This window comes from Salmo salar, chromosome ssa13 (genome assembly GCF_905237065.1).
Source record: "Salmo salar chromosome ssa13, Ssal_v3.1, whole genome shotgun sequence".
Lineage (NCBI taxonomy): Eukaryota > Metazoa > Chordata > Actinopteri > Salmoniformes > Salmonidae > Salmo > Salmo salar.
In genome coordinates, this window is record NC_059454.1 from 40,407,602 (window position 1) to 40,422,924 (window position 15,323).

Genomic DNA, 15,323 nt, shown 5'->3' on the forward strand with positions numbered 1-15,323 from the left:
GAGTTTGGCCTATTAGGAATTTAGTCTGGTCTCCCTGCTCCAAATAGAGTGACAGGGATAGACAGAACTGTAGCAGCTGAGCAATGAGCTATGATTGGGCAGCAGCTGTAAACCACAGCTAAGTGCAAGTGTGTTCCTGAAAACAGTTCCTGAAAAACTCTCTCTCTCTCTCTCTCTCTCTCTCTCTCTCTCTCTCTCTCTCTCTCTCTCTCCCTCTCTCCCTCTCTCTCTTTCTCTCTCTCTCTGTGCTGTCTTAGTAAGCCTTTCACAACACACTGTTCTGAAGGACCACTATTGAAAAGTTTATCTTCGAGTGGAGAGTAGAGAGGAGGAGGGAGCCATACGGGTGAGATTGAGAAAGAATGCATAAGTATCCATCATGATGTTTTAATGCTCTTCAACTCTTTGATATTTACCAGAGCTGACTTCACTAAGTCCTGTGTATAGTTTTGCCAGTGCATTTTGCCAGTGCTGGAGTTTCAGAGGCTGACAAAAACAATCCTAGCCTGGGGCAGCAGGTAGCCTAGTGGTTAGAGCATCGGGCCAGTAACTGAAATGTTGCTGGATTGAATCCCAGAGCTGACAAGGTAAAAATCTGTCGTTCTGCCCCTGAACAAGGCAGTTAACCCACTGTTCCCCAATAGGCTGCCATTGTAAATAAGAATTTGTTCTTAACTGGCTTACCTAGCTAAAAAAAAGAGAACCCAAGATTAGAGCCATAGAGAGGAACCATAATTTTCACACATTGGACAGACACTGTGGCACAGAGAAAAGTGTAGAAACACACCGGTCCATGTGAATAGAGGAAAAGCATGTCTGTATAATGTTGCATGTGCATATCTCTATCCCAATGAGAAAAACTGGTTGCAATGCCATCAAAGCAACCTGGTTTCTGGTTGTAATGACATTACAGCCAGCCTGCTGGGATATGACTTAACATACGTCTCTGGTGTATGTGCTCTAATATTTGCAAATATGTGTGTGTGTGTGTTTGTGTGCACAGACACGTGTTCATCCCAGGTCTCTTGTGTTCATCCCAGGTCTCTAAAGAGGAGACAGGCAGGTGTCAATATCTCCTCCGTGGCGTCCAGACCTGACCATTCACCACGTCCCCCCGTCCCCCTCTCCCTGGCCCAGAGGCAGCCTGCCTCATGCTCTGGATTCAGAGCTGGTACCCACAGCGGAAAAGTCTCACTGGGGCAACTTCCTACTGAGGCAACATGGGGTCACAACCCTCTGTTCCCACCTTGCGCCTCACATTTCTGTGTCACATACTGAGTTGTCATCATAACCTTTGGATATGGCTAGAAGGGGTTCCGACTTGCATGAATTTCACATCTATTCAGTCCTGAATGATATTCTGCTGCTGTGTTGCTCTCCCTTCTCGCATGTTTTGCCAATGACAGACTGCAGGCTGAGCTGCTTGGTGTGGGACTGATCTCTCGGTCTCTCTCTCTCTCTCTCTCTCTCTCTCTCTCTCTCGCTCTCTCTCTCTCTCTCTCTCTCTCTCTCTCTCTCTCTCTCTCTCTCTCTTTCTCTCTCTCTTTTAGGAAATGTAAACAGCATACAAAATGTTTACTTGGAACATAATCTGCTGGTTGAGGTTCCATTCCATATGGCACGAGGTATGAGGATGGCAAGAGGGTTGATGATATTTTGCAGTTGGTTGAGCAAGACAGACTGTCCCGTCCCAGAACAGGCCCCAATGATCTGATCAGGTTTCATACGAGGAAGCATCAACATGTCTAGCATGTTTCCAGTGAGCTTGAAGGGTCCTGGTTGGGCAACTGGCCAAGTGCTGCTGACTAGCTTCATTCATTCACAGCTAGTCTACTAGCATACTGTACCGGTCCCGGACCATGTTAAGCATACTGTATGTCAACAGAGCAAAGGACCAAAACTAATACTACTGGGATCGTTCAATGAAATTAGTGCCTTTTGCATCCCTTTGATATTTTGAGTAGAAATTGTGCACCAATATTGCATTTTAACAGCCTGTTATACTAAATCAAGTTCCTTTTAATATAGACCACATGGAGAATTCAATCAGCCAGCTTTTTAATATGAATCTTGACTTGTTAAAATGCCAAAATTCCGCAACCCTCTGTGACTTCTCGGAAAATTCTTAACCCATTTAACCCCAGAATTTCTCCAAGTTTTCACCATCATTGTAAAGCCCTAGTTATTTTGTTGCTTTGCCAAAGTCATTTCTGAAGATAATTATTTATTTAATATGATTTGTGATTCATTTATGTCTGTCCCTCATTTTAAGGTAAATCCTGTTACATGAACTGAACTCACATTTTAATATGGTGAAACTATTCCTTTTTAAATATGTTTTTCAAAAGAAACATTCAACATCTAATAGTCAAGTCATAGTGTAAAAGCAGGTGAGCTGGTTGTACTCTTTTTGGCCATTTTGTGTTGTGGTGGAAAATTGAGCGGGTCGAGCATAACACATCAACCCTGTTACCCATACTGTACATACACAGGCTAGAAATGTTTTAATAATGACATTTTTTTTTGTGTGAAGCTTGCATTTAATTGGCACTTCCTGTTGCACACAACAAACTTCCATTCCCCCTGTCAAAAGGGGATTCATGGCTTATATAAGATGAAATTGTCAACCCTGTTACAGTCAACCTTGTTACTTTATTTGGCACTTAATAACCACTGGGCACACCAAGTCATTTCAATGTGGAAATTTGGGTAATATTTGGTTGAGACATTGATCAACGAGATTTCAACTGTTATTCACCCACTCAAAATACAGACAGAAATGTGTTGAATTCCCAAATGTGTTATCACAGCACTTTCAACCATTTAAAAGCACAACAAAGTTCAAATGTGAATACAACGTCAGATATTTTGTATTTACTGTATTTAACAACGTACTGTGTTTCATCTAATAGCAGAACCAAATGACCTGGATTGCAGTTGAGATTACATAAAAAATACATGGTGCAAGTTATCAATGCTGTTCTAAGCTTCTGGCAGATTATCATAGCAATTGTGAAGATCTCCGCAGACCTGTGACCTTTGCATGCTATCTTGAACATGCATGCTTTCTATGATTACATAAGTAGTTACAGTAGGCTAACCCCAATGTGACTTAGCCTAATAAATAATTTAAGTTGGATTCACTTCTCCATCGCAACCAAAAATCTAAGTTAAAGAATATGAGTAAATCAAATCAAACTTTATTTAAAGTGCGTTTAAAGTTTGATTTGATTTAATTTAGTCCTATTCTTTAGCAAAACAAACGGTTGCGATGGGGAAGTGAATCCAACATCAATTATTAATTTGTAGACAAACGGGAATTAAAGCCAGACTAAGTCAGAGACACAGATGGAAGTATCCAAGCAGAAGATCTCCTTCAAATGTTGATATTTGGTTGCGTTGACAACCAAACACAATTCAATATCCAGTTTGTCTACAAATTAATAATCAATATGTTGGATTCAGGTCTCCATCTCAACCAAAAAGTGTAAGTTAAAGAATAGGACTAAATCTATTCCACCTTTAAATGCACTTTAAATAAAGTTTGGTTTGATTTAGTACTATTCTTTAACTTACATTTTTGGTTGAAATGAAGACATGAATCCAACATATTAATGATTAACTTGAAGATTACATTTTTTTCAACTATTTTTAGTTGAACCGTGGGTTGAATTGAAACCCAACAGCTGTTGATGACTTTACAAATGCTATATAGGCCTAAATAGTATTATTGATGATATATGACTTATAAAGTATGGTTACATGTATTAGCTCTTTTAAATCTGCCCTTTGGAATGACTTCCATAGCAACAGTGAATATGTTTAGTTATTAAGAGATCTGTCAATAAGGATTCTCACAATAGCACATTGATAGTAGTCAGTGACAAATATAAAAGCTAAGCAGGGCTGTTTTTATCTGATAGTGGATATAACGTTGAAGGTCTGACGTTGTTTCAAAGGTAAAAATTAAACATATTTTATAGGTTTGTTTATGTTGACAATTGGTTACAATGACGACAGTAACCTAAACCCATGTTTTTTTAATTTTTATTTAAACTCTTGAGACGTGTTTTTTATTAAGTTAAACGTGCTCTTTATGGCAGAATGCTAAAGTCAGGTGGAATCAAGTTATACTTCTCAAACGGCACCGAATTGGTGGAACAACCCTTCTACAGTATAAGGAAATAGAGGGAAACAACAGAAGATAGAGTTAGCAGAGGGACAGACCTTCCCAAGTCCTTTCCCATTTGGTCTGTGTGTCCATTCTTTTTAAATTCAGGCAGCTCAACTTGAAACCCAGAGAACACGTTGTCCTGTCTGTTGTCCTCCTGTATATTGTACTGTCTGCATCACAGGGTGCACCAAGTCTATTTTTACTCGCATGTACTTCTGTGCTGCTGCACTCAGTCCCCTGAACAACATGTGCTCATAACAACATGTGCATAGAAAGCACTAAACCAGCAGAGTAAAGTTGGACTTTACTATACTATCTCAGAGCTTACTACTCCTCTCTCTCAACAGAGATATTGCTTGTTTTTCAATGATTGGTCTCACCTGCACTGTCACAGCGGCGCCGCATCATGTATTCCATATTGGGCAGTTCCATCCCTGCCAATATTCTCAGTGTGTCTAAGAGCAGAGTGCACGGTCTGAAGAAGACTAGCGGATGGCTATGGAGCTGCTGCCAGATGCTCTTATCAATGTATCCAAACCTCTCTGCCAAAGCCTTTTCTCCCCCTTCACCCCCTCCTCCCTCTTTCTACGACACATGGACATATGATAGTGGCACTGGGCTTGTCCTTTAATGTTTTCCAAGCCTTGGGTTCACAGTTCACAACCTACAAACACACACACACACACACACACACACACACACACACACACACACACACACACACACACACACACACACACACACACACACACACACACACACACACACACACACACACACACACACACACACACACAGCCAGGAGAGTGAGCTCATAACAGGAGCAAAGGTCACCAAGGGGGTTTTAACCTTTTCAACTCTGTCGCCCCATTTATCATTCTGACCTGAGTTGAAATAATATTTGAAATCTTTTAAATACTATTAGTGTTTGCTTCAGCCTGCCTGTAGTGCCAGGTGGGAGGGGTTTACAGTTCTGTGACTCTTCTTTTGGTTCCATTGCACCAGGCAAGCTCAATCAAGCCCAGCTAGCTGACATATGGAATTGTTTTAAGATGGTCATACTATGGATCATTTAGCTATTTAGGTTAAAAAAAATGTACTCAGGAAAATATATATACAGTGCATTTGGAAATGATTCAGACCCCTTCTCTTTTTCCACATTTTGTTACATTACAGCCTTATTCTAAAATTAATTAAATTATAACATGTCCTCATCAATCTACACATAATACCACATAATGACAAAAGTGAAAACAGGTTTTTAGAATTTTTTTCAAATCTAAATTGAAAAAAAATATACCTGTATGTCTTATTTACAGTACATAAGCATTCAGACCCTTTGCTATGAGACTCGAAATTGAGCTCAGGTGCAATCTGTTTCCATTGATCATCTTTGAGATGTTTCTACAACTTGATTGGAGTCCACCGGTGGTCAATTCAATTGATTGAACATGATTTGGAAAGGCACACATCTGTCTATATAAGGTCCCACAGTTGACAGTGCATGTCAGAGCAAAAACCAAGCCATGAGGTCGAAGGAATTGCCCGTAGAGCTCCAAGACAGGCTTGTGTAGAGGCACAGATCTGGGGAAGGGTACCAAAACATTTCTGCAGCATTGAAGCTCCCTAAGAACACAGTGGCCTCCATCATGGAAGAAGTTTGGAACCACCAAGACTCTTCCTAGAGCTGGCTGCCCGTCCAAATTGAGCAATCGGAGGAGAAGCGCCTTGGTCAGGGAGGTGACCAAGAACCCGATGGTCACTCTCACAGAGCTCCAGAGTTCCTCTGTGGAGACGGGAGAACTTTCCAAAAGGACAACCATCTTTGCAGCACTCCACCAATCAGGACTTTATGATAGAGTGGCCAGACAGAAGCCACTCCTCAGTAAAAGGCACATGACAGCCCGCTTGGAGTTTGCCAAAAGGCACCTAAAGGACTCTCAGACCATGAGAAACAAGATTCTCTGGTCTGATGAAACCAAGATTGAACTATTCGGCCTGAATGCCAAGCGTCACGTCTGGAGGAAACCTGGCACCATCCCTACGGTGAAGCATGATGGTGGTAGCATCATACTGTGAGGATACTTTTCAGCTGCAGGGACTAGTCAGGATTGAGGGAAAGATGAACGGAGAAAAGTACAGAGAGATCCTTGATGAAAACCTGCTCCAGAGCGCTCAGGACCTCAGACTGGGGCAAAGGTTCACATTCCAACAGGACAATGACCCTAAGCACACAGCCAAGACAACGCAGGAGTCGCTTCGGGACAAGTCTCTGAATGTTCTTGAGTGGCCCAGCCGGTGCCCGGACTTGAACCTGATCGAACATCTCTGGAGAGACCTGAAAATAGCGGTGCAGCGATGCTCCCCATCCAACCTGGCAGAACTTGAGAGGATTTGCAGAGAAGAATGGGAGAAAGTCCCCAAATACAGGTGTGCCAAGCTTGTAGCGTCATACCCAAGGAAACTCGAGGCTGTAATTGCTGCCAAAGGTGCTTCAACAAAGTATTGAGTAAAGGGTCCGAATAATTATGTCAATGTTGTTTTTAAATTTGAGAATAAAAAAAAACTGTTTTTGCTTTGTGTGTAGTGATTGATGAGGGAAAAAACAATAAATCCATTTTAGAATAAGGCTATAACCTAACAAAATGTGGAAAAAGTCAAGCAGTCTGAATACTTTCCGAATGCACTGTATATCATTTTGTTTATACATGTTTAACCCCTTTTTTTGGGTAGGCACAAAATGACCTTCATACTTCCATTTGTTTTTTAAAACCGGTACCAGTTACCAGAAGACAACACTTGTGGGGGTTGTAGAGCAAAACGGAGAACACCATTGTTTTCATGAGAGTCTCCCCTTTCCATCGAGTGGTAATAATTTGTAGGTCAAACCGCTCGGACGCTACAGACGTTTACGTGAGAAGAGAGGCTTGTGGTCTGGCAAACACAGCTCTAGCTCTGCCACGTTTTACCACAGAAATGTGACACTGGTGGATTCAGACGCATCCAATGCAAGAAAACGGATTTCTCTAGTTTAAACTGACGGATTTTGATGGTGATTTCTTTCTTATGTAACTTAGATTGACGCACTGCTGCATCAATCAACTCTAGGGGTTAACATGTCTCCTCCCCTTTATCTAAACTGATTGAAGTGGATTTACCAAGTGACATCAATTACTTGGATTCACCTAGTCAGTCTATGTCATAGAAAGAGCAGGTGTCCTTGATGTTTTGTGAAATCAGTGTATGTCATACTGCATTATACATCATATTACTGCATGCACATTAAAATGCATAGGCTACCATTAGCTGTATGTGTAACGTCTTCCACAAAAGCATTGTATTTCTGCAGCAAGTAGCTTACACAAGCTATACTCTTGATGTGAGGCCCCAAAATAATCCAGTGAAATCTTACCGATATGCAGTGGTAATGCAGAAAGCAAGGTATGGTGGTTTAGTTTTGCAGGAAAGCAAAACATCTAGCCATGCCTAGCTTTATAACCAAGACCCAAATATGCTGCTCCTATTGTAAATAGTTTAGTAAAGTATTGCATTATGTTAGCCTTTTGGATTATGAACGGGTCTTTTTCTTCACTAAACATGTCTGTCTTCGTTTGTCAACATCCCATTTACCAACATCCTCACCTCCCACACAGCCATGGATGGCAGCCAGCAAAACTAAAACATATCATCATAGCTCCTCTAGTTTTCCAAGAAAAACCTTCTGTTGATCAGACATGTAGCTATGTAACAAAACAGAGCACGAAATCAATCAAGACAGTTAGGTGTATTATGTTGTAATGAGTTGCTGGCTGCACAATGTGTTACTGTACTGTAATGATCCCTTGGGCCACCACACAAGTATTGACATTAGATTTGATTCAATTTCATTTGGCGAGGGTTGGAAGCGAAGGAAAGAAATTCTTTATTCTTTGTTTGGATCCCCATTAGCACACACCTTGGCGACCGCAAGTCTTCCTGGGGTCTGAAATATATATCAACAGAGAAACTGAGAAGAGGCCTTGGGTTTGGAAATGTTGAAGTCTGAAGATTAGAGTGAAACCTTTTCAAAACAACATCCATCCAAGAGAGGAAAAGTGAGTACAAGGCAGCAAGAAAGAAAGACAGAGGAGAAGGGAAAGGGAGAGAACAACTGATGGGCTGCTATGTGCTCTCTGACCGTTGGATCTACTGACTAGGAGTACCCTCATGAGTGACGGACTTGACTGGCCTGAACGAAGTGCAATGGTACAGTTAAAGTATCCTTAGGGGCATCCATAGATTGCATATTCACTTTCAGTGTAGTTACTCATTCACTGTGAGTGAGGCTCAGACAGGATAGCTGTATGGTGGAGAAGAAGCAAAAATATGGATTTTAGAGGTAAGGATTTACTTTGCTGTTCTGTATTTGTAAATGATAGTTTCTATTGACAAGGCCAAATAATATTCATCCAAATACTTGAATGACTGATGGTAAGTCCCGTTGACCGTGTAGTTTGGGTCATGTAATATTTTAGCAAGATCTTTTTTGTGATATCCAATCGGTAGTTACAGTCTTGTCCCATCACTGCAACTCCTGTACGGGGCAATGCGTCATCCGAAACACGACCCTGCCAAGCCACACTGTTTCTTGACACTGCTCTCTTAACCTGGAAGCCACACCAACGTGTTGGAGGGAGGACACACCTTACAACTGGCGACAGTTGTAGTCAGCGTGCATGTGTCCGGCCAAACCTAATCCTGACGACGCTAGGCCAATTGCGCACCGCCTCATGGGTCTACCCAGTTCGCGGCTGGCTGCGACACAGCCTGGGATTGAACCCAGGTCTGTTGTGACACCTCTAGCACTGCGATGCAATGCCTTAGACCGATGTGCCACTCGGGAGGCGAGATCAAAGGTCTTTGTACATTACATTTTGAAATGTATTAGAGCCAGTCATTTGTTTAAAATGTCAATAATTTTACTAACTTTCCAAAATGTTGCTTGTATCTGATCCTGCACATCTCTCTCTGAACCAGGTGGTTTGTGTTGAAACTTAATCATAGTGTCCTGTACAGTAATACTGTGCGTCATTAGATATAGTTTGGGATAAGGACACATCCTGCAGCATAAAGAGGTCGTGTTCCTATCTGCTGCTGAATGACTGGTAAGGAATTGGGTGGGGTGTACTTTACACAATACTTACTGAGGACTACAAAACTCTTCTTGGCAGAACAACTGTGTCACATCAAATTACAGTACATTTAATCTTTGATCTGAGGCTGCGCTGGTCTCTGGGCTGTTTTTTTGGGGGCCCTAAGCATAATTTGGTTTGGGGGCCACCCACCTCACGGGTAAAACATTTTAATGGTCCCCCTCTTGAGGGCAGAGAGAAAAAATGTGAGTTTTCAAGTTAATTTCCTGCAATTCTACACATTTTTCCATGACGCATAGAGAAAAAAATTGAAGTTTTAAAGCACATTTTCTGCAATTCTACACATTTTGCCATAGGGTGGAGAAAAATGTTGCAGGTTTCAAACTAATTTCATGCAATTCTACTCATTGTGCCATGCAACAGGCAGAAACGGTTTCAGTTTTAAAGCACATTTTCTGCAATTCTAAAACATTTTCCATGGGGAGAGAATTTAGCAGTTTTTAGAACATATTTCATATAATTCTAATCATTTCTTCCTTGAGGAGGGGAGAAAAATATGCAGTTTTAAATCAAATTTCCTGCAATTCTATACATTTTGCCATAACGTATACCTTGTTCATAGATATCTGAGTGAGAGTGACTAACAAAATCAATGGGGGCACCCTGAAGGTCATGGCCCCTGGGAACAGGCCCTGCGTGCCTGATCAGTAATTCTGCCAAGAATACTACAAGGTGTATTTAGCTAGCTAGACTAACTTACCAATTTAAAAAATGTGAGCTGACATGGTCAAGACATTACAAAAGAAAAACTGCTGACGCACTACCAAATTTCGAAATTGCACCTTGTTTATTCTACTACTCTAACTCTCAACAGTAAGTTGAGACTCCGACTGAATTCCTAATATGTATAAAGTGGGTTTTTTTATAAAAAAAATATATGTCGCTTAAGCCAGAGCAGGCCCTGATCTAAGGACTCACTGACTCTTGTAAGCAAAATGTGAAAAATAACTATGGTGTGTAAAGTACATTCTTAGTTTATGGATGTCAATTTACCAGTTCTGTACTCATTTTTACTGTTGTGTCCCAGTTAAGTGTATTTCAGTGTCTTTACAATGTACAGTATTTTAGTGTATTTATAGTGAATCTCAGTGTATGTCAGTCTATTTACCCCACTGTCTCTCTCCACAGTGATGGGGTCCTGTGTGGCCTTAGTGCCTGTCCTTCTGCTCCTGTCCTCCCTGCAGCCCTCCAGTGAGGCTGGGAGGGTCCTGGTCTACCCTGTCGATGGCAGCCACTGGCTCAACATGAGGATACTGGTGGAGGCTCTTCACACCCAGGGTCACCAGGTCATTAAGCATGAGACAATCTCATGATATGAGAACAAAACAATATGTACAATGGACTTAAAAAAAGTGTACTGCAATACTATTTATCCCATGACTGCCCATAAAAAATACAGTTGAATTAACATTAATATTAGGATTTATGATTTGCCATCGTTGAGAAACCTTTGAAATGTTGTTCAAATAAAAATACAAATGCAGAGGAATGTACCGAACCAAGAGCTGAGTGTACTGTATTTCCCTTACAGGTGACCGTTCTGCGCTCCTCCACCAGCTGGTACGTGGCTGAACACTCCCCCCACTACACCTCCATCACTGTGCCCCAGGCTCAGCCCCAGAACATCGAGAGTCAGGAGTTCATGGCCCACTTCCTGAAGAAGTCGCTGGAGATCCAGCGGGGCAAGGGCTCACCCTGGGCCTTCCTGCAGTTCTGTGGGAACCTCTTCAGGTACAAATATACCCCAAAGGCAGGACTAACAGAGCCAAAACCACATTCCTCCCCAAAGCAATGGAATTGAGGCCAATTTGCATTTTTGCACAAGCTAGTTCATTGTTTAATGCTGATACATGCCTGATGTTTAAATTGTGTTTTTGTCTGTTTACTTTGATTGACCTAATCTGTTCAGCATGCTGAGGCAGAACCAGGAGATGGTGGCCGAGCTGGTCGTCACCATGTTTGAGAACCAGACTCTGATGAGAGATCTGAAAGAGGCTGAGTATGACCTGGTCCTGACTGACCCAGTGTTCCCTGCCGGGGTCCTGGTGGCCCACTACCTCCAGCTCCCCCTGGTTCTCAATGTGCGCTGGGTCCTCAGCGGGGAGGGACACTTTGCCATCGCTCCCTCGCCATTATCCTACGTCCCTCAAGTATTCTCCCGTAACTCTGACCAGATGAACTTTGCACAGAGGCTGAATAACATATTCTACCACTGTCTCAGCTACTACATGTATCGTTACGTCTCCAACCCACCTTACCAGGCCGTGTGCGATCGCTACTTTGCCCCTGATGAGGTGGACGTCATATCCCTTATCCAGGGAGCTGATCTGTGGCTGATGAGGGTGGACTTCGTCTTTGAGTTCCCTAGACCCACCATGCCGAACGTAGTCTACACGGGTGGGTTCCAGTGCAAACCCTCCAAGCCTTTACCTGCAGCTTTAGAGGAGTTTGTCCAGAGTTCTGGAGAACACGGGGTGGTGGTGATGTCACTGGGGACTCTGTTGGGTGGACTGGGTCCAGAGATGACAGAGGTCATAGCCTCAGCCTTCGCCCGGCTGCCCCAGAAGGTGGTGTGGAGACACCTGGGAGAGAGTCCTTTGTCTCTAGGCAACAACACCTTGCTAGTGAAATGGCTGCCTCAGAACGACCTCCTGGGTCACCCCAAAACCAAAGTGTTCGTCACACACGGGGGCACCAACGGGATCTACGAGGCCATCTATCATGGAGTCCCAGTGTTGGGTATCCCTCTCATCTTTGACCAGTTTGACAACATGGTGCGCATGAAGGCCAGAGGAGTGGCGGAAGTTATGGAGGTTACAACGTTAGAGGTGGAATCCCTAACACAGACTTTGATGGACATTCTGGATGAAGAGAAGCCCTACAGAGAGAATATGAGAAGACTATCACGGTTGCACCACGACCGGCCTATAGAACCTTTGGACAGCGCCATCTTCTGGCTGGAGTTTGTTATGCGACACAAGGGGGCAGCTCACCTACGTTCAGAGTCCTATAAGATGCCATGGTATGTCTATCATAATGTGGATGTTCTAGCACTGCTGCTGGGCTCTGCTCTGCTTGTTCTGGTGTTGTTTGTGGTTTCCTGTATGTGCTTGGTAAGAGGATTACAAAAGAGGAGAAAGTCCAAGTTGGAGTGATTATGTTACTTATGGCCTACTTACTTAGTTATAACACTGCTGACAATCCAACCATACAGTAGATAGATATGGGGAAAGCAATTGCAAAAAACCTGACGGTTGTTATAATGGGATTTCCAAAGTGTGTCTGTCTCTGGTATTTTATGTAGAGAACCTTCCTAATATGTCAAGGATATAGGGTCGGTATATCTATTACATGCACTTTTTGAATCAAGGTTTTATTGGGTTATTATGATGCAATCCTGCATTTGCCGTGTACTTTCACTCATGTTATCAATTTTATAATATACAGTGTAAATTGTGACATTATTTTTTTTTTTATGAAATGAGAATACGTTCAAATGATGTGGAATAAACAGCGAAAGTCTTCTTGATAACTTTGCATTTTCACTTTAGAATATTTCACACGCAACTTTTTAAAACCTTATGGTCCGGTATGCAGCAGATTACCACACAGGAAATCCTCACGTGGTGATAACTTTTGAAAGCAGATTTACACCTTTCGTGAAAACGTTTCCTGTTCTTCTGCAAATGCATTCACAGCACTTTGTGTTTTCACATGGCTCTTATCGTATCCTTAATACAAAGCTCCGTAAACCAATACAGTCTACTGTGTGCTTAGTTGCAACTGTCTGACAATATTATACATTTACAACATCTTTACATCTATCAGTTGAATATACTCTATATTTACATCTCTTAGATACAATGAATAACCAGGAATGTACATTCATGCAGATGACCATGCAAGGAATACAATGTACTTTCCATATCAGCATATTTATAGTACAGCTCAGTAAACACACAAGAGAAATCTGGGAACTGTACTTTGAACTTCCCTATTCAAACAATAATATGCACAGTAATAAACACATTAGAAATTGCTGAGAGAAAAGAAGAATGACTCTCAAGAAAGCAAACAAAGCTACACTGCTATTTCAATGCGAGTTCATAACGGTGGGGTTTGTGTCTGGATGCGATGGTTGAATAGCCGAGGCACAGACCGACGAGCTCCTTCCCAAAGCCTGGTGATATGTACGAGCAGGTTTTCATTGCTGTGGATGTAAACCAATGGGTTGATGGCACTGTTTAGACACACGAGTGCTCGGCTGACTTGGTGAGCAATGTAGATGCCAGCAAACCAATCCTCACACGTGCCTTTGCTTTTCAAAATCCTAGTCTTCAGGTTTAGATTTCTGAATATGTGATACGGTATGTAGCAGACTGAGAAGAGTAAAGTCACAATGAACACCAGTGTTAGGCATCTCTGCTTCATCACTTGGTCAATGTTGGGGTTGTTTAAGAGGACCACAGCCACGTGTCCATAGCAACCCAATATGATGAGCAGAGGGATGAAAAATCCAGATACTGTCCACGCAATACTGTAGTCCAGGTATTCCTTGGTAGAGAAGTTGGAGCTGGTGTCAACGCATTTGACTTGCCCTGTAGAAGAGTTGTGTAATGTTTTGTCAAAGAACATATCAGGAATACTCTCAATGCAGACTAAACCCCAAATTACAGCTGTGATGACTACGGAGTGGCCCGTTGTTATCCTGCCCATCACTCTCAGTGGGTGGACAATGCTCAGGTACCTGTATACACTAATACATGTGAGGAAACCAATACTTCCATACAAGTTCAAATTGAAGGAGAATCTTGTAATCTTGCAGAAGACTTGTCCAAAGGCCCAGTGGCTGTCTGCTGAGTAGTACGCAAACAGAAATGGAAGAGTGAGCAAATACAGAATATCTGCAACTCCAAGGTTCAGAACAAAAATGTTGATATTTCCGAATTTCTTCCAGTTCGCAAACAAGGATTTTAGTCCCTAGCAGTTAGCAACAAGACCGACAATAAACACTGACATATACGTAAGGTAGGTAGGTAAGAACGTGTGAGTAAAGTCCATGTTAATGTGTCCACAGGAAAAGTTTGTCTTCATTTTCTTTCCTCAATTTGTTTTGGATTATAAACAGGTCTGTCTTGCCAAAGATATTGTATCTGGATGAGAATAACCTGTATAAATAAAGGTCAAGTTGAATGAAATCAGATTCTCAGTTTCCTAGCACTACTCAGTTCTTCTCAGTGCTCCATGTCAGTGTTTTCTATTTAAACTTGTTTGACATTGCCTTGTGGTCTATGTGACAAACTGTATCACTAACTCATACATTACAATTACGAGATCAATAGGGGTTGCTTTCCTGTTTCTCGGTAGGCATGCAGAAGAGCATACACACCCAACTACAAACAGGACACCCACACATATACACACACACACACCCAACTACAACCAGGAAACACACACACACACACACACACACACACACACACACACACACACACACACACACACACACTGATAAGACAGCCTATAGGGAGGAGGTCAGAGACCTGGCAGTGTGCTGCCAGGACAACAACCTCTCCATCAACGTCAGCAAGACACAGGAGCTGGTCGTGGACTACAGGAATCGGAGGGCCGAGCACGCTCCCATTCACATCGACAGGGCTCTAGTGGAGAGGGTCGAGAGCTTCAAGTTCCTCGGTGTCCACATCACTAAAGATCTATCATGGTCCACACACAGCAACACAGTTGTGAATAGTGCACGACAACGCCTCTTCCCCCTCAGGAGGCTGAAAAGCTTTGGCATGGGCCCTCAGATCCTCAAAAAGATCTACAGCTGCACCCTTGAGAGCATCTTGACTGGCTGCATCACCGCTTGGTATGGCAACTGCTTGGCATCTGACCGCAAGGCGCTACAGAGGGTAGTGCGTACAACCCAGTACATCACTGGGGCCGAGCTCCCT

At 42.5% G+C, this 15,323-nt stretch overlaps 2 protein-coding genes and 1 pseudogene across 4 annotated transcripts in view; 1 reads left to right on the forward strand and 2 right to left on the reverse strand.

Moving 5' to 3' along the window:
• Positions 1 to 4,733, reverse strand: part of LOC106567104 (6-phosphofructo-2-kinase/fructose-2,6-bisphosphatase) — a 31,578-nt gene extending 26,845 nt beyond the window's left edge. Inside the window, exon 1 of the mRNA XM_014136000.2 lies at positions 4,555 to 4,733. Within this exon, the coding sequence (XP_013991475.2) occupies positions 4,555 to 4,606 (52 nt within the window). The 5' untranslated portion in view covers positions 4,607 to 4,733. The remainder of the gene's footprint in view (positions 1 to 4,554) is intronic.
• A 3,337-nt stretch (positions 4,734 to 8,070) lies between these two features.
• LOC106567102 (UDP-glucuronosyltransferase 2A2) lies at positions 8,071 to 12,895 on the forward strand. Of its 3 annotated transcripts, XM_014135998.2 has the most exons (5): positions 8,071 to 8,552; positions 9,191 to 9,318; positions 10,495 to 10,652; positions 10,898 to 11,097; positions 11,276 to 12,895. In XM_014135998.2, exons 2-5 carry the CDS (start codon positions 9,312 to 9,314, stop codon positions 12,519 to 12,521), a joined length of 1,611 nt encoding a protein of 536 aa, XP_013991473.1. In that variant the 5' UTR covers positions 8,071 to 8,552; positions 9,191 to 9,311; the 3' UTR covers positions 12,522 to 12,895. The 3 variants fall into 3 exon arrangements, with proteins under 3 accessions (XP_013991473.1, XP_013991472.1, XP_045549224.1); XM_014135997.2 differs by lacking the exon at positions 9,191 to 9,318; XM_045693268.1 differs by lacking the exon at positions 9,191 to 9,318 and having other exon boundaries at positions 8,076 to 8,268.
• Positions 12,722 to 14,826, reverse strand: LOC106567103 (P2Y purinoceptor 1-like; annotated as a pseudogene).
• Positions 14,827 to 15,323: the final 497 nt, after the last annotated feature.

Coding starts and splice junctions, on each gene's coding strand:
- LOC106567102 (XM_014135997.2), top strand. Junction 10,653..10,897: donor TTCACACCCAGGGTCACCAG/GTCATTAAGCAT, acceptor TTTCCCTTACAG/GTGACCGTTCTGCGCTCCTC. Junction 11,098..11,275: donor TTCTGTGGGAACCTCTTCAG/GTACAAATATAC, acceptor TAATCTGTTCAG/CATGCTGAGGCAGAACCAGG.